The sequence below is a fragment of the Babylonia areolata genome, chromosome 1 (assembly GCF_041734735.1).
Source record: "Babylonia areolata isolate BAREFJ2019XMU chromosome 1, ASM4173473v1, whole genome shotgun sequence".
Taxonomy (NCBI): domain Eukaryota; kingdom Metazoa; phylum Mollusca; class Gastropoda; order Neogastropoda; family Buccinidae; genus Babylonia; species Babylonia areolata.
In genome coordinates this window covers 83,816,174-83,836,342 of record NC_134876.1, presented here as the reverse complement: position 1 = coordinate 83,836,342, position 20,169 = coordinate 83,816,174, and the positions used below count along the sequence as shown (strand labels likewise).

The window sequence follows — 20,169 nt, the reverse complement described above, 5'->3', positions numbered from 1 at the left end:
GCCTTCACACACACACACACACACACACACAAGCACTCACGCGCGCGTACGCACACACAAGCACATATGTACAAATGTTCATGTGTGTGCAGAATAGTAATGTCTTTGTGTGCCTGTATGCATGAGTGTGTTTGTGTTTGAGTGTGTGTGTGTGTGTGTGTATGTGAAAATTCAATATATTTACTGGAGATTCTGAAGTCCACAAAACAAACATTCCAAACCACGCCAGGGCTTAACGTTGCGAACTGATGACAAGGAAGACATGCACCTGAATCTCGAAGATGCAAATATTATTCAGTTGTTGTTGTTGTGTGCGTGCGTGCGTACGTGCGTGTGTGTATGTTTGTGTATGCATGTTCGTGTGTCTGTGTGTGTCTCTGTGTATCTTATGGCCCGTGGCCGGCTTCTGTCACAGTTTTGTGCGCTATGGGCTCATTTAAAAGACAAGGATCGCATACTGCTTGCGTCAAATTCCTTCGGTCCTGGTTGACACAGGGATGTATAATGAAAGCAAAGGAAGCATGGAGCAGTCTTGTCGTTAGACCCAAACCTTAACAGGCCTCCAACAAAGCATCATCATCATCCTCATTCATCCTCAATATATAAAAACATATATTAAATTTAAATCATGCACCCTGGATATGCCATCATGGTGACCTCAGTTTCAATTTCACCTCCACTTTAGTATCTATGTCGAGTACCTGCACAGGTCCTAGGTTTTGGGTTGCTTTTTGAGTGATGTCATTCGTGGGATCTGGTGGTGGTCTATTCCAAGGATATGCTCACTCAGTCTGACTCAGCCAATTACAGTAGTCAACATGGCGCTTTGTAGGTTGTGTCCTATGTGTGTTGCATGTTGACTCAATCTCTTCTTGTGTGGCATCATGGCGACCTAATAACGAGCTGTGAACTGCTAGCACAACGCACTGGAACTGCAAAAGACGATCTACGGTTGTGTAAAAAGGATTCAGTGAAACAGCACAGACAATGAGGCAGTTACACAAATAAAATAAAATAGAATAAAAAGCCTAAAGTATTCTCTCATCTCATACCCCACACATTCAAGCATGAATACCAACACAAAGGCATCAACTCTTACCTGAATTTAATCAATAAACAAGATAACAGAACACAGCCAATAATCATCTGATAGCAACTCTCAAAATCCAGATGTAACACGGGAACAAAACCAGAAACCATATCTGCGATTGCAGAAATCTGATCCTATACATCTCACACTGCACAGATTAAATAAACCAACAAACTGCCATACAGATTCACCCAAGCACCAGAAACAAAAACAATGCTATGACACATAACAATATAAAAAGCAAAACAGAATTTACCCACACCTCTTTCTTTCTCCTTCCCTCCACCATTTCCTTTCCTTTTGCTAATTTTGAATTTTAAATAAATCAAAAACATGAGTTTGGAATAGTGCTAATTGTTAAACTTCACAAAACAGTAATAACTTATTGCTAAATCATAAGCACAAAAAAAGTATGCAATCTGACATACAAGTTGTTCCATGACATGAATGCATAGATCTTGAATTCAGTTGTAAATGTGATTATCACACATACTACATAATATCATCTGAATGGAATGAGTCACAGCTGAGCACAATTTCAACTTTATGTACACTTTCAAGTTTCAACTTTGTGTTCAGTTTTCAACAGAAATAACAAAAAGTGATCATTTTAGACACATATAAACACATACATTCAGAATACAAATTAAGATTTATTCTAAAACATTATTCTGGAAGTGACATTTTGGAAATTTAATTGTTTGCACTTGGTCTATCTTGTTAGGATCGGTTGACTGTGTTTCATGTCCTCTCAAGCATTTTCAGAGATGGAAAGAGATGTTCGAAGGACCAATGTTGTGATGAGTATAAGCCACACAGTGTAATGATAAATATTAAATGTGACCTTCCATCACAAAACAAATGCTCTCCACACACTGCTTTGCACTAAAATGAAAGAATCATGTTGTTGTATAGGAACTGGATCCTAAACACCACCACAACTTATACGTTGAGAAAACAAGTCACCTTGCTGCGGTGGATTGCTAATCACTAACATTCTAATCAACTATGAGAACTAGCTGAACACTATATTGGCTGCTATATATTACACAGGCTTTATGCTATACATTAAATCCAAAAAAAAATTTTTTTAACACAAACATTGTGATTGCATAGAAGGCTATTCTTATCCAACACCAATATTCAATCATGGATCCCTATGCAAAATCTCCAAAACTCTTTGATTTTCTTCTGAAAGTATAGCTGGGTAGTCAACATGCAGTTGTCATAAAGATGACTGTATCATACAGTGCTCATCATCTGCAAGTATAAATACTCTTGTTTTCTGCTCTGTGTCTGGAAACATTCTTCATTCCCTTAAAAAAAATTGTATTTTGATTCATTCCAGAATGTACCATCACCAAATCTGCTGCGATTTTTCTCTTCCTTGATCCAAGGATGATTCCTTCCAATAACTTAGACTGAGCAAAGCAAGGCATGCAACAGCACTCAAATTGATGGAAATATTATGTAAGGTAAGGGGTGACATAAATGCAAATATCTCTAAACAGTCTTGTGATGAGGGTAAAAATGGATCGACTAACCAACCTAGTGCTAGCAGCAAGGTCACTCACAAAACATTACTTTGGTAATACAGCTCGAAGCGGTTATTGGCAACACCTGGTCTGCCTCTTCATCACACTAAAATACCTACTATGACCACAACTAACTAAAATCACGGCTAAGCTCACAAAAGAAAATGTTATTTTTGTAGCCCTGATAAAGATCACTCCCCCTTCCCCCACCCCTCCTATGTTGGGGAGTACCATTATATCTTTTCACTGACATGCACGTGATAAGAACGAATCTCTTGATAAGAACTAACAAGACATAAAATGGTCCATAAACTATGACTGAGCTAATAAATAATGCACCATGTGAAAGGCCACACAATTTGGAAACACACATCATAAGGTCACAATCAATAAATATGATAATGATGATGCTGTGGAGGTCCATTTCGGTTTGAGATTGCATGACAGCATGATTACAAGACAGCATAAAATTCTGGGCCAGGCTGCATCAGCAATCTTAGCAGGGCTAAGTTTCCTTAGTGTAAAGAGCATTCATAAGTTGTGGAATTAGCGCAGACTAGAAAATTCTTAACACAAAGCAAAACACTGCACTGCTGAGATCGCTCACACAACCCAGCCCTGATGCATAAACCACATCTGGGAAATGCAGCTGAGCTGTTCAGTAAATAAACTGATTCACTGAAAGGTTCATGCAATTAGGAAGCGCACAGAACCTGGCTAACTGGTCCAAAACTTTCCCCACTAAACCCACAGCATGCTCAATACATAGTAGAAGAACCACAAAGAAGCAGCTGGAATTGACTGAAGTTCTAACCATCAGACTAATACATTAGCTATCATGGAGCTAAACCTTTACACCCCCTATAAAAAAAGAGATTTACTCTTTGATTATAAACAACTTTTAAACATTCATAAACAAAGTACATGTAAAAAAAATGTATAAAACCAGACCAAATGATTCCAAACTGCCTCTAAAAACTACCCTGAAATTATCACAACAGAAAGGTTAAAGTGGGTTGTTGTTTAACATTTCCCAGGTATTTCTAAGAATCTGTAGGTTAAAATAAATGCAACAAGAAATGAACAGAGAAATGCAGAAGAAAAAAACAAAGGAAAACATACACCAAAATAGCAGTGTTTTAAAAATTGGATCATTCTCAGTAAGAAGTGCCAAATGCATTTCTAAAAGTCAAATTCTTTGTTCCTGATTTTCCACAGAATGGATTAAGGCTGTTTTTAAGCACCAACTATTCCAGCGAATTAATGATAGTCCTTTATTTGGTAATAACTTCCTGAGGTGAGTGAGATTCTCAGAAATGTAAAGAAAATCTCCCACAAGTGAATTACACATGTACATATTCCCCCCAAATACTTTTTTTTTGCTGTGGAATCATGACTTCTTTTTTAACATATACAATCTTCACACATCAGAACAAAACATTCTGGCTTGAGACACATTACATCCCAAAGATGCACATAACTTTTCCAAATATTTATATGCGTCAGGGAGAGCTGCAGGTTCACTATAAATCATAAGACAGGACCTTTTGCAATTGTTCTTTCTCGACCAGTTTTTCATCTACCATACAGAGAAACTTAATAATGGCACTTCTTACAGAGAATGATGAACCATAAAACAAATGAAACACCACTGAACAGCTTCCAACCAAATATTCCAACAAACTCTGTGTCAACACTTCAACTTTCTGTGTTGACCATTATGATCACCAAGCTTAGTAATGGTAATGTTTTTTCCTTCAAAAAGACCTAATTCACAACTAAACAATACAGTTTAATTACAGGCATACAAAAACCATCTCCATGATACTTACATGTTGACAGTCAAATTACATACAATACCTCAAGCCAAAACATTTTCAGTCATTCTCACTTTTGAAAAAAAGGACATAAAATAAGAGTCACAAAGTTATACAGTTTTGGTTTACACGGTATGCTGCAATCACAGACAAAAGAAATGAATACCAATATTGTTTTGCAAGTATTTACAAACTCAAAAACAGTCAGCATGCACAACATACTTTAAAAATCCTTGATTAAATTAACACCACCCCAAAATCACCATCGCCATTAGCTCAGTTCAGTTCAGTCACTCAAAGAGACGTCACTGCATATGGACAAATCCATATACACTTCACCACATCTGCTAAGCAGATGCCTGACCAGCAGCGCAACTCAATGCTGTTAGTCAGGCCTTGAGGGAAAATACAATAAAATAAAATATGATAAACAAATTTTCTTTTAATCTCCAAACTTTAGAGGAGCTTAACCATCCTTTTCAGAGTTGTTTTCTGGTTTTTATAACAAAATAAAGACAAAAGCCATAAACAAATAAGGTAAAATAAATAAATAAAAAGAGAGAAGTTTTGTAATTTTTTTTTTAGCTTGTCATCTTTTCTGAGTAATATGATGGGATAAAAAGTGAAGGAAGAGTTGTTTACCAACACTTTTCTTCCTCCACTATCCAGCTACTCAATTGGAGAACACTGCTTTGTTTGGTGTCTTGTTCCTGGACCCCAAACTACAGGGCATTGTTCACTGCCACTGACAAGACATCTGATGATTCTAAAGGGAGGGAAATAATTCAGGCAGGACAAATGGTTCCTTCCTAAACAGACAACTCTCAATGGCCACCAGTTACCATCTTTGAAAGGTTTTAAAAAATCCCTTCCCACCCCCATCTCCACAATCCTCCTTTAACTCCATCTGTTGCACACTCTTTAAAGCATCTTTGTAAAGTCTTTTTTTTTTTTCCTCTCTCAAAGAGATCACTTCTTTTCCAACTATATTTCTATCCACAATAATGCCATCATAAAACAACTTTACTATTCATAAAATAGTCCCAAAGGACATCCCTAAAGGCACACCCAAAATGATTGACAACAGATACATAGATGTGTAACATGGTTAGCCGTCTTTTTTCTTTCTTTTTTTTTCTTTTTTTTTATTTTATCGTATATGCAGTTGGTTTATTCCAACAATGATTATATTGTTGCTTAAAACTGTCTAAAAAAAAAAAAAGGGGCAAGAAATCATCAAGATTAGAAATTGTGCTTGTTCAACTGAAAAATATAAGTGGGAGTCTTCAGTATGGCTGTATTTTGTGTTTCGATTTTTTAAAGCAAAGGCAAGACATTCAGCTTCTCATATCCCACTTACTTGATCATACACACAGTGCATTGTCACATTCACAAATGAGTTCTGAAGTCATACCACTATGCACTTAAGTTAAGACACAGGAATGAAGTTACCCTTCAGAATACTCAAACATTCAAAACATAAACAAGTCCATTTAACAGTAACACAAACAGCCAGTCTTTTTTTTTCCTTTTTTTTTTTTTTTTTTTTTTTTTTTTTTTCTTCTTTTTTCTTGTAACAAGCTATTGCTCGTCTCTTGAAGTCCATTAAAATCACGACTTTATGTTTTTGAAAAGAACAATGAACATTCCAAAGAAAAAAAAAGAAAAAAAAAAAGCCTTTCACTACAACTGCGTCTGCAGTTAACACCTGTAAAAACTGTGCATACATTTGAACAAGATTGGTGTTCACTGAATAATGTACATTGGTGTAATCTATGTAATGTATATGTGATAAAAAAATAAATAAATAAAAATAAATCAAACCATTCTCTTCAGTGCATATCATTCACACAAACAGTCCTACTACTACAACTTTGCACAGCAGTTTCCACAGGTATTAGATTTCAAGTGGACTACATACTTTGTGCAAATTACACTGCCTGAAAGTCGCAAATGCATGTAACATGGCATTCATTTTAATACAAACTACCAAATGGTTCAATACAACCTGAAAATCATGCTGCAAACATTTTCAGATAATTTAAAATTTACTGAAAATAGGTTTCCCGCACACACCCCGAAAAGGTGAGAAGTATTTTTTTTTTTTTTTAAGCAAAAAAAAAGCATTTGTGTCTATTTATCTTTGTCACAGATGTATTCTGGGGAATGGATAGATTAGTTTTATCTTAAGAAGCGGTTCATCTTTGTCACAGATGTATGATGTTACAATTCCAACAATGGACTTATTAGATATATCTTAAGAAACAGTTTCAAGTGTTTCAACAAAAGAGTATACTACTTGCATCAACAATACCTGGACTATCTATCACTGTTTCCTAACTAAGCAACAGTGGCAGGACCAAAAAGAAAACATACAAGTTTCATAGCACCAATCGTCATCATTCCCATCTCATTCCACACTGACCTGACATGGTATTTCCTGACTGGTGGCGTTGTTGTTGCTGTTAACCAGGCATCAGTGCTGGGCAAATGGGATGAATGGGAGTGATGGAGTATTCACTTCTGATAGCAGCAGAAACAATGCAAGGTGGTGACTTCAGTCTGCTTGTCTCTGGTAATGGGCTTTCATTTGATTGTTCTTGTGTAAACTGTTAATGAGAGATCTAGACTGAATTCCTGCTCCTTCTTGGTGGTCTTTTTTCTTCTTCTTTTTTAAAAAAATCATATGTGTGTAGAATACCTCTGATCATCGGGTAAAAATGGTACATAGATGTTTGATTTCCTTTGTTTTAGCTGTTGTTTTCTTCAGGGTGGGCTGGGGAACAATTGTTTGGAAAGTATCCACAACCCACCTGATTGTGCTCCATGATAAAAACTTTGTGTCCATGACTCATCTTCAATACTTTATTCAAAATCTATAGACACTTCAGACGTATTTTTATGTGTTTTTTTTTTTTGTTTATCAGCATGAGACAGAACAAAATGCATCAGGGAACTGGTGCATTCAAGGATACAGTTAAAGGATACCAATATCAAGACTGTACCATACAAGTACAAGCTTCAGAAAAGACTACCATCTGCATGTTGTAAGATCCAAAAACCCATCTGATCAAGGTCAGAGGGCATAATGTGCTTGACAATTCTGTGTAAGGTGGACCAAAAGTGACGCTCATACAAAAAGAACTAAACCAAAAAATCTGCAGATCACATGCTATAAACATCAATGTTGTATAAATCACATCTATGTATCTGACATTGTTTCAAGAAGTTCCACAAGTGGATGCCCCCCATGTATAGAATACATGGCATGCACACAAACACAATTTTCTGAGAATATGTACAACTGTCAACATACTCTAATGCTGTTGGTTTTTCATTTTCACAGAAAGAACCTCTTGACTTAAACAATTCTTAGACTCTGCTGATTAAATGTGTGTGTTGACTGATGTCACAGTTTACTCTAGGTTGATGTGAACATGGTTTTCTGATGATTCTATCTTGAATTTTGTCAAGTCACACTCCAAGGATGTATGTTTGCAGTAGCTTTCAACTTGTCATCCTCAACAAATCTCAAATGAATACAAATGTGACATATTAAATACACACGTTACACGTCACTGTGACAATCTTTTGCAATGAGAAACAGTCTCAGATCTTTGAAGTACATGAGCAAGTGTACAAATGCACATGAATTGCAGCCTGCTGCTCTTCAACAGCACTACAGATTTCAGAAGAAAAAAAAGAATTAATCAATTTCAGAAGAAAAAAAAAGAATTAATCAACAAAAAGTCCACTGCCACCTGATTACCACCTATGTTCTTATCTCTTTATAATATACACATGGACAACCATACACACACACACACACACACACACACACACACACACACATACTTGCATTTGACACACAAGCTACACAAGCCACACACACACACACACACGCACTTGCATTTGATACACAAGCTGCAGACACATACTTGTGATCTGTGATCCAAAAAAAGTGCAATTTGAAAGATGTGTCAAAGACACTGCCATATATCAGGCCTGTATACAAAACAATGTATGAAAAGGGACAAGATTTCTGTTTGCCTAGTCAACAATTATTGTGTTATCAAACACTATGAAGGCACTTTATTGTCAGATGTGTGTGTGTGTGCGCGCGCGCGTGTGTGTGTGTGTATGTGTAGCTTGTGTGTAAAATGCAAGTGTGTGTGTGTGTGTGTGTGTGTGTGTGTGTGTGTAACAGCACATTATTTTGCTGAAAACAAAGTGGGTAAAAATAACTCATGCAATTCAGTTAATGTAGCACAATGCAGTCTGCTTTTGCTTGCTGCATCATCATCATTCATTCTGTGCTTTAAACTATCCTGGCCACCAAATGAAAAGGACAATTTGACTGTAAAACAACACAAAATTATTTTTCCGTACAGGACCTTCATCTGGTCAGTGGAACAGGAGATGTGAAAAACTGAATATACAGAATCTTACAATGCTGTTGTCTGATGTCAGTTATAAATTACCTGTAACCGTGAAATGGTTCCTTTCAAAACATTGACAAATTTATGTTGTGATCCCTAGTTAAAACATTACAGTCTGGACTATCTATTGGTCAGAATCATTCTGACTCCATGAATAGATCCAGTGGTCTGCATGTGTCCTGGACAAAAGTGGATGTGTGTCTGCTACTAACTGATTCTTGTGAACGTGCATAATGGCTTCTTCCCCTTCTGCTGTTTCATTCCATTATTTGCTGAAAGGAAGATGTTGTTTTCCATCCTCTACACGTCTTCTTCAATATGACATCTATTCACATGGTGTGACTTTGATGTAATTTTCCATCCTCTGTGTGTGTGTTCAGATGTGTGCAATGTAAGTAAAACAGGGGACTACAAAAAAAACAAAAGCAACTTTATCCTGGAATCAGTCTGCACTAGAACTATGGATGCTTTTTGCGAGGATCAATTGTGTACAACCTACTCAAACCCTATGAGTACAAACAAACGCATTAGTCTAAGTGGTGTGAGACTACAGCTTAACACACAGTACAGTCACCTCCGAACAACAATATCTATGATTTCCTCAGTGAATCTGGACTTCATTTCTCATGAGGTTAGAAAACAAAACAGATTAAAGCTGCTAGTTGAGTACTCTTTTGAAGCTCAGATTTTTTTTTTACCAGACTTTCTTAACAGCTTTGGAGCAGCTGTAATGGGAATTGTGAACATGCTAAGATTTGTTTGTGGAATTTGTAACATGGAGAAAGCAAGCATCAGAGTATGTTTATTCTGTTTACTGCAGATGCATTCATTCATTAAAACTGTAAATCATTCACTTGTATCCACTATCTTACCATTCTCCAAGTCACAGTCTCTCTCTGTCTCTCTGTCTCTCTCTCTCACACACACACACACACACACACACACATGGGGAGAGGGGGTGTTTTTTTTATAAGTTATTGCATAAAATCCTTTCGATCCGTAGGTTATAAAGCACAAAGAGGAACAGGACAGTAGATTGAGAAACAGAGACAATATGAGAACAAAGAGCCAAACAAAGAAACTTAAAATCACAACACATACATAGACACAATTACAAACACACACACTTAACCAGGAAGGGTGCAACCCTAATGGTCAGCCCAATGTGCAATTTCTGCTAACCAACTCACAGACATAAAGAAAACATGTGGCTAGTAACAAAAATTTTCCAAACAAAAACCAGATGTAACAAATAAGAGAATTTCAGAGAATTCATACTGATCCCACACATGAAAACATCTTGTATGAATACCCAAGTCATATCTGAGAAAAACCTTTGATTAATTTGTCTTCTTTCAAAAAATCCTGTCCTTATCATTGATAACTGCATGTAAACAAACTATCACAGTCTCATACCTTCTCACCCTAACTTTATTCAAAAACAGTTGGGTTTTTTTTCTTTCTTAAGAGGAAAAATCCATTCCTGCTTTGCAATAATTTTTTCATGCTGAAAATAGGTCAACATCACAAGTTTGCAATAATTCTTTCATGCTGAAAATAGGTCAACATCACAAGCCAGGCAACTGAATAATGAACTAGTGCCGTAAGTACGCCAGAAGATAACTTTCCTAGAATACATAGTAAGATTTGGGGGTTGTGCTGTGCTACAACTACCTTTCATAAATAAAATCCAGAACCTGCACTGACCAGCTGAAAGACAGAGATGTCTTTGCCAAGAAAAGTAACTGAGACAATATTCCAGTGGGTATTGCATTATTTTTCATCATGCAAACTGATGGCAAACAGATGGACACTGATCCATACTAAAAGGCTGAGAATGGGTATGGAGGTGGTGGAGGGGGGTGCGGGGGGAGCAATTGGATGAAGGATGAGAGAGTGCTGGCACTAGAGTTCGTCTCGTAAAATGGTGTATCTGTTGCGTGAAGGGGCCAGCTTTTTGAACATTGATTCGGGAGGCTGTGTTTGTTTCTGCCCTTGTTGTTGCTGTTCCTGCTGCTTCTTCTGCAGTTCCTCTGGTGCAGGCGTTTCTGGCTCTTTGGGCAAGTGGACCTCTCTCTTTTCTCTCTCTTCACCTTCCTCTTTGGCTGCCTTGGAGTCATCCTGCCCAGCAAACCGTTTATTTTTTCTGATTATAACTTTCACATCAATATGTTGTCCACAAACTGTTTGTTTTTCTTATTAACTCATTCTACCCCACAGCTACATGCCTGCTACAACTCCCCCGGACCAGCGCTACATGGGACCACTGCAGTAAAAAGTTTGGTTGTTCACTAGAACGGCAAAAACTGGAGGAGAATAGCTGATTTAATCGGTCAAACAAAGCTTTCTTTTCATGCTTTCAGATCCATAATTAGCTCAGTTTAGAATGCCAACTGCACCAAGCAAGAATAAAAGAAATTAGAATAGTGTATTGGTACAAGAATACTCGTACCAGGTCCACTGGGGAAGTAATCATTGTACAAGTTAATTTGTAGCAAGAGTAGAATGAGTTAATACATAACTTCCACATCAATGTATTTTGTCCACAAACTGTTTGTTTTTCTCATTAATAACATAACTTTCCAATCAATGTGTTGTCAACAAACCATTTGTTTTTCTCATAAACAGACATCTTTCATTCAGAGTGTTTCACTGTTTGCAATGAAGTAATTATGTTGTGGGTTCTTTGTTCCCACTAAAAGCGTATCTTTGTAAAGTCAAATACATGAATATATTCAGATAAACCATCATCCTGTATTGTTATGCAGAAAGATAATCATTCTGAATAACAGGGGAAAAAATCAAAAGGTTATGATTAAAGCAAAAACAAAAAGCAACAGCAGTTATATCTTCATTTATTTTAATAATATATGGTATCAAAACAATTTTTTTTCTCTGGCACCAAAGACTTCATGTATAATTACTACCAGTTTCTAAAGCTTCTACAGCTTTCAATTTACATGTATTTACAAGAATTTTTTAGTTCTGTCTTTCATACATCTGAATCAAAATTATAAACGCATGAAAGCACTTTGATTTTTCCCTGCACAAGATCATCATAAATAGTAGTAGTAGTATAAAATGTGCGAATATCAGTGAACATGTCTCTCGCTCAGGATCACTGACCTCAAGCACAATGTAATCATCATATTCAAAAGACAGACAGACATTTAATTAAACGTTAAGTCTACAGGAGGCACTGTGACAGAACTGGTTTGGTGTTGGACTTTTGATCCAGTGTGCACCAGTGATCAGGGTTTGAGGCACTGTTTCAGCATGGTGCTGTGCCCTTGTGAAAGGCACTTTGCTCTGATTTTCTTCACTCCACCCAGGAGTGAATGGGAAATCGACTATTTGAGGAAGCATAAAATGGTGGAATAAGAGAACAGTGGATGCTAATGGACCTTTAACCACTTTATTTCAATGTCTAAAACCTTTTCAAAAAGAAAAGACTCTAAAATACAACTGACTCAGCTCTATGTTTATGATCAAATGACCTTTATCAGTTTTTCAGTTTTCAGTAGCTCAAGGAGGCGTCACTGCGTTCGGACAAATCCATATACGCTACACCACATCTGCCAAGCAGATGCCTGACCAGCAGCCTAACCCAACGCGCTTAGTCAGGTCTTGAGAAAAAATTACCCTTATGAAAAACACAAACCAAAAAAACTATAAAATACAAGTGACTCAACTCTATGATCAAAATGATCCATTCTTTTTCAACTTATGGGCTTAAGAAAGAAGTGCCTCTAAAATCCAACTGATTTTAACTCATGATGTTCATGATCCAAATACCCCCTTACCGGAGAAGGTGGGGAGGGAGCAGGAGGAGTTGGGGTCGGGGTCGGGTCGGGGGATTTGGGGTCAGGTCCGTGGTGGAACTCCCTGTGAAGTTTGCCAGAGTGCAGGTCTTCCACAAACTGCTTCAGCAATCCCGGTACTCTGCAAATCAAAGGAACAATCTTACCAAGAATAAGTGACATTCTCAAAGAGGGGGGCATCTTTTCAACAGAAGATGAGAAATCATCCCCAACAGAACCAATATTACTGTTTGTTCTAAACAAGAACAAAGCATTCTTAAACTGCGATCCAGGAATTTCTGAAACAGATGATTTATTGGATTAAAGAAATGATAATACTTTGATGTTAATTTCTTTTTAAAAAGAAGAAAAGAAACATTTATTGAAAAAATGGAAGTTTGTTGCAGCAGAAGAAGAAATGAAGCATTCTGATTTTCAAATGGCCCAGGATAACAGCAACTCCACTTATGAAAATGAAATGTTTCATTTAAACACCAGTGGGAAATATTTCTTTTTAGGACTTCCTCTGAATGTAAAGATATAATTCATCATCATTTGTCACACACACACACACACACACACACACACTTTTAAAAATCAAACTCACACACTGAAGCACACATAAACACACTAAAATCAAGAATAAAATGTTGAAAACATGTATTATTTCACTGGTCTGATTTTAAATTTATTCACCATCTGTGATATCAGACTTTAAAAAAGTATATAAAAAAGGAGGGCGGGGGAGGGGTTAAAGGGATGAGAGCAGAAGTAACATGAGAGTACAGGCATCTGTGTGTTAACAATGCTAACAACAGCAATTTTCTACACACAAAATAGTCTACTGATTTCAGATCAAAGAACAACATTCATAACATGGAAAAATTTCTTGCTGACAAAAAAAAATGTCTATGGATTACACTGTATCAATGTCAGTGCCAGATTTTTCATGCAAAGTACTCAAAACGGGGCACTGAAAAATAACTCCTCTTGTATCTATCTATCTTCAATGTGCTTTCAGATACTTTAAATTGCAACATTAACCCCTTGACTGCTGCTGATAAGAAAGCTCATCAATAATAAGACAGAAGCTTACAGGTCAGGAGGTCCGTCATCACTCTGTATCTGGACTTTCTCCTGGAATTGTATGACTTTAGTTCAGTAAAATCAATGATACCGCTGATCAGTACTCAAAAAGCAGCAACTGCCTTTCAATCTTATGCCACACCAATCCCATTTCACCAGGTCAGAGGTTAAAATCACAAACAATATGCACAGCTGTGAAATTGCCAGACAATGCTCCAGCTTACCCTAAATCCGTCTTGATGTTGTGGGGGAAGATGTACATGTGGCGGAAGCTGTCAATGGCCAGCACAGGCAGGTCACTGACCGACTTACCAAGGTGGTGCAGCGGGTGTGTGAACTTGGTCCCATCCGCCACCAGAAAATTCACATTGTCTGAAAACCCACAAAAGCCTCCATCCTGAAAGACTGCATCTCCAATTATGTTTTAGAAAAAAAAGAGAAAAAAAATGTGAGTGAACCCATACACATTTCCAGAACTGTGACCACTCAAAACTCCATCCTTTCTCTTTCCAGACCAGACTGAAAATTTTCCATACCAAACACGAAGCCAACTTTTTTTTTAAATTGGCTGCCACACCACTGACAAAAAAAATCAGTGGAAATGCTGGAATTTATGTTAATTTTCATCATTTTGTTGTTGTTGGGTTTGGGGGCTGTTTTGGTTTTTTTGTTTGTTTGTTTTTTGCTGTTGTTTTTCTTATTACATGCATAACGCTCTTTCTTGAATGGTTCTGGTATAAAAAAAATCCAAGACCTTTCCAGACCCTGAAAAGCAAAACATATTTTCCCCTAAGACATTTCCAGCCCTGGAATAGTTCTTTCATTTTCCCAACACTTTTCCAGACTTCCACAATTCTGTATAAACCATGCATATGTATGTGTGTGTTTCTGATTCAAATGCAATTTGCACAACAGGCAGGTTTATCTACTTGAGTGAGGATACTGAGGATTATACAGAAAGGATCACTCAGAAAGATGTTACTTTGATGCCAGGAACTCTCTGGGTACCCGAGGGGTTAGTTAAACTTACACACAGATGTCTGTGCAACCCAGCCCCACAACTTCCTTGGGCATTCGTTGGTAGGACAAAGTCACAAACCAAGAGGTGTTGGACAAAACTGGCTTGACAAACATTGAGTCATTGTTGCTGAAGGCTCAGCTACACTGGACTGGTGATGTCATCAGAATGGACAACAGCCGCATCCCCAGACAACTAATGTATAGTGAGCTCAAGGAGGGCCAACGAAGACAGGGAAGGCCCGAACTGAGGTACAAAGACACCCTGAAGAGCAACCTCAGATGGTGCAGCATCCAGCCACACAAGCTTGAAGCCTCTGCTGCAGACAGATCATACTGGAGGTCTCTCACCTCAAAAGCAACAGCTGCCTTTGACAAGGACAGACTACCAAGATGTTGTGAGTCTAGCAGACCCATTTTTGTCTTTAAAAAAATTTTAATCCATGTTTTATTTTTTTTATAATCCATTCTTTATTCGATTAACTCTAGATTGTGTGTGTACCTACTATTCTATATGTGAACTGTTCTCACACTTTTTCTATCTGTGCCAAAAATTCTACATGTGAGCTGCTTTGCACTCTTTCCACTGTATCAGTTAATCAGTACATAAAAAAAGCACATCTTGCAAACAATAACGCCTATTCTGAATTTGTGTGACTCACACTTTTTAAAGAACAACATATGTCAAAAAAAAAAAGTGCAGTATTTACTAATGCCATCTTTTTAAACTATGTCTCAAACACATCCGTCATTTTTGATGCCATGTTTTATGAAGGCAGGCTTGGGCTTGTGTGCACCCCACAAAAAAATATGTGGGTCCCACAGGCCCATCTCAATAGGGAAGCACTGATAAACTGGCTTTAAAGCCAGTATGGGACTAACAGAATCATGACATACAGACTGGGTGAACTGCTTCTTGAGCATTGTTTAAAATGGATCAGAAAGACCCATGACACAGGAATAAGAGGGTAAATAACAAAGTACCGTGAAGGTTAAATCAAACCATGCCCCTGAAATGCTCTCAAGGGCAAAACAGTCAACTATTGTCAACAGATTTTAATATTCCATACCCATTTTGACAAACTGTATCAAAATCAGTCCAAACACAAGAAATTAATAATGTTCATGTTGGCAGAGCAGACAATCCAAAATGTAGCCATGGTTAAAGTGGTCTTTTTTGAAAGATGAAGTCAAACCATGTCAAGTCGAGGGTACTTTATCATCTCATCATATGACCTTACATTGTGGTCTCTAACCTTGACATATCTAGATCCCACTGCCAGCATGACACCAAAGTACAAAATGTAGAGAATCAGCGTCTGAATGGGCAGTCATAGTTTGAGAATGTGAAAATTTCATCGTGAGACTTTTTTTTAAAATCAGAACAAATATTCAAAACAGTTCTCAGAACTTGTGACCCTCTCATTTGACATAGCTTGTCTATCAAAACCTTTTGTGTGTGTGTGTGTGTGTGTGTGTGTGTGTGTGTGTGTGTGTGTGTGTGTGTGTGTGTGTGTGTATATATATATACAGATATATATATATATATATATATATATATATATATATATATATATATATATATATAAAACTTTGTAAACAAAAGACCTTCAGACCAAAAATCCAATGTTCAATCACTTGGCAACTGCACCCATCATAGCCTTTGTGTCAAATTTCACTCACTTTTTTCAGGCAGCAGTTGCTTTGCCACTTCAGTAGTGTACGTCTCCACGGTGGCTGTGTCATCAGGGTGGTGGAACATGATCAGGAAAGGTAGACCCTCCTCTGTCAGCTCCTGGACAAAACAACAAGGACACATTCATCAGTATGCTGTCTTTTTTTCCTTCATCCAATGTAGAGAACAAACAAAAACGTCTTCTTGAAAAAAAAAAAAACTATCTGACAAACATTAACAGTCCTGAGATAACGAGGAAAACTTTTGTGTGTATAATGTGATCAGATATGATCAAAAATCAATATATATAAACAGGTGTGCATCTATAAGCACTGACCTTTTTTAAATAACAACTTTTAGCACTAAAATCACAGCTGTCATTCTGCCTATACAATATATTGCATTATATATTAAAAATACAAAACAAACAAAAAAAACAGCAGCAGCACATGAAGGATTGGCACATAAGAAAAAATATTTAAAAAGGCAGAAAAAGCCAGACGGTAGCCACCTAGTTCCTGGTTCAATGCAAGTGTGCAAACAAAAAGCATTCACTATCATTATACACTTTTTAAAGTCTAGAGATGAAATAGTAATAAAGATTTTTTTTTTAAACCAACAACAGAGGTTATCATTCTTTTTTTAATAGCAGAATCAGGAAGATTTCAGAAGATGGGAGACTAATGAAGAGAAAACATCATAAGGTTAGGAGAAGAGAATCATTGTCAAAGTATTCCCAAAAAGGCAAAGACACTTTTGGTAACTGCAAATAAACATCCCCAGCATTGCAAGGTGTGGGTATAAATCACCAATCTGCTGTGCCTACAGAAATAAGGAAACGCTGATGTTTAAGCTTACCACAGACTGAGGTCTGTATGTGCCAAGGACAAGGGCACACACACAAGCATGCTTGCAAGCACACACAAATGCATGCTTGCAAGCACACCCACACCCACACACAGGACTCCACTCATTACTCTTTTGACACACTGAACTCAAAACAGTCAAAGCAAAAACAACATACACAACAATCAGGAAAACCTCTTCCTCACCTCAGCATTTTCAAAGGTGATCTCTCTGACGAGGGGTACACACTTATCGTAGGCCCAGGCATACAGCTGGTCAAAGTTGTTCAAGATACCCATGAACACAACATCCTGCCTCTGTGTCTGCAAACAGTACCCAGAATAGTCATAATAATGATGATGATGATGATAATAATAACAAAAATAATGATAATAAGAATAATGATAAAAAGCATTAATACATCACTGAATCTTGTGCACAGACAAATCAAAACATGGGTATATCTACTGAAGCCTGAATGACACAAATGAGCGCCAAAAGGCAACTCTCAAATGGCTCTTCCAAAGCAGGTAGCCTGTTATGTAAATGATTCTGTGTTTGTAAAGCACTTAGACCTTGGTCTCTGACTGAGGATATGTACAATATACGTACCCATATTTAAAAAATCAAACATGCCTGTGAGCGGAATGTCTTTCTTCTCAGCACAAGTGCATAACCTGTCCTGTTTTGTTTAAGCAACATCTGATGCAGTGCTGTTGATGAGGCTAAAAGAGAACAGTCACAAGTTTGCTGCAGTGCACATGATATTGTTATATATAATTCATCTGTACCTTTTTATTACCAGGATACTTCCATACCGGAGTTATCTGGTTTTAGAAAGCAGCATGTAAAATACATGTTACTGATTTTATGAAGCATTTTATATATGGTACAGCATTTCATTTCATACTGGATAATGAAAAAATGGCACCATATAATGCATGTCTATGCATGTGTGCATATGTCTAAGTGTGTATGTGTGTGCATGTGTATGTGTGTGTGGGCGTGCACATGCGTAAGTGTATGTGTGTGCATGTATGGGAGAATGAACAGTTGCATGTGTGCTGCCATGTATTCTGTTATCGATACACACAAAAAAAGTACATCAGCATCAGCATCATGCCCTTTTCTTTAAAGGTGTGCTTAGTCATATCTACATCTGTTAAATAAACACAGATTCAATCTTTCTCAGAATCATATCCCTCTGATAAGACAGATTTGGTGATAATCTGACAACAAATAATCTAAAAACAAAGGGGTATGAATCATATCCCTCTGATAAGACAGATCTGGTGATAATCTGACAACAAATAATCTAAAAACAAAGGGGAAAAATCAGACAAGACAAGAGACAAACACGGAAACAGTGAACCAAGGTCTTACATTGGGTGGTCGGAAGCCAATATTGTCACCCCCTGTTCTTTCAGAAGCCGACACAGCTCTGCAATCAGAACACAAGTTGATGCAATAAACTGCAAAATCACAACAACAAAATGACATGCCTTAAAACCATGTAAGTCAAATCCCTGATACAACCAAATGAAAAGCTGACAAAGAAAGTGCCAAATCTGGCAGAACACTGTGACATGTAACTCCAACACACACATCCACACACACACACACACACACACACACACACACACACACACACACACCACACCACCACCACCACCACCACCAACAATAACAACAACAACAAAACCACACACACAAAAGAACTGACCCAAAAGCAGCATGGAAACTGCAGTCGTCACGCAGTAAGCTGGCAACTCGGGTGAACGTTCTGTAATTCTCTGATTCTTTGCTTTCAAAGTATCCAATCATGTTCCGTTTCTTTTTCTGGAAAGACAAGCATGTGTACTACACAAGTAAAATCATACGTAACTGGTTGAAAAAATCAATCAGAGATACCAAATATTTACTCAACACTGATTTTAATTGATAATAAATAATTTACTTTTTTTTTTACAAATACATGTATTCTTAATGCATGAGAATTACTTAGCATACTTTGCACATGAGATTTCATTACTACTGTGCTTAAATCATTGAAAGCTTTTCTCTAAACCCTTGCCTACACTTTATTCCTCCAACACTGATCTACAAACTCCATTTCCCTGTCAGGCTTTATGCTTCAAGAAGTCAAAGATTACATCATCACATCATTGCATCATTGACCTGCATAATTACAGAACTGTTCGCAGAATTGTCTTCTCCATTTTTTTCACACTATTATATCTCTTAAACCAAGAATTATCAAAATTATGAAAAATGCTCACCGCCTCCCCCTGCACAGTGGGCCAACTGGATCACTATTAACTTCTTTGATATTGTCTAAAAGTGAGCATTTGGTGAGTGGGCGTGGCCAAGGCACGCATGGCAATTGAAGATTGCGTATAAATATAATCAATGTGTTAATGAACCTTTGACAGTCTGTTCATTTTCCTTTCAGAAAAGTATGGGTTGTACATATCTATATACTTTCTTGCAGTACTTTGCATGCTAGAATTTTTTTTTGCTTATTACACTAAGCAACACAACAATGCCTGTCAAATAAGAAGTACAATAAGCCAAAATAATGCCTGGCACTGAAGAGGTTAACTCAGCTCTACAAGGCCCCTACATTGAGCTCATCCAGCTGGGCCAATGTGGAGTGCTCCACTACAGGATCCTTCAGCTCATCACGCACAAAGTTGGCCAGAGCTTCTGCAGACCTCTGACCCCGGTACTCCTTTTTCATCATCTGCCCATTGCGGAACAGCTTCAGTGTGGGGTACTTGGAGATGCGGTACTGTGAGGCAATGGTCACTGGAAGGGTGAACAAGGATTTAATAAATGCCTGACACTTTTACACAAGAGCTTTA

At 37.4% G+C, this 20,169-nt stretch overlaps 1 protein-coding gene across 1 annotated transcript in view; it reads right to left on the bottom strand.

The window, feature by feature from the left end:
• Positions 1 to 1,088: 1,088 nt before the first annotated feature.
• The window catches only part of LOC143288598 (endoplasmic reticulum resident protein 44-like), a 35,923-nt gene continuing 16,842 nt past the window's right edge, over positions 1,089 to 20,169 (bottom strand). The window contains exons 6-13 of the mRNA XM_076597237.1: positions 19,929 to 20,113; positions 19,029 to 19,144; positions 18,689 to 18,746; positions 17,512 to 17,628; positions 16,468 to 16,579; positions 13,992 to 14,139; positions 12,685 to 12,823; positions 1,089 to 11,002 (exon numbers count right to left, since the gene is read on the bottom strand). Coding sequence (XP_076453352.1) covers positions 10,787 to 11,002; positions 12,685 to 12,823; positions 13,992 to 14,139; positions 16,468 to 16,579; positions 17,512 to 17,628; positions 18,689 to 18,746; positions 19,029 to 19,144; positions 19,929 to 20,113 — 1,091 coding nt within the window. The 3' untranslated portion in view covers positions 1,089 to 10,786. The remainder of the gene's footprint in view (positions 11,003 to 12,684; positions 12,824 to 13,991; positions 14,140 to 16,467; positions 16,580 to 17,511; positions 17,629 to 18,688; positions 18,747 to 19,028; positions 19,145 to 19,928; positions 20,114 to 20,169) is intronic.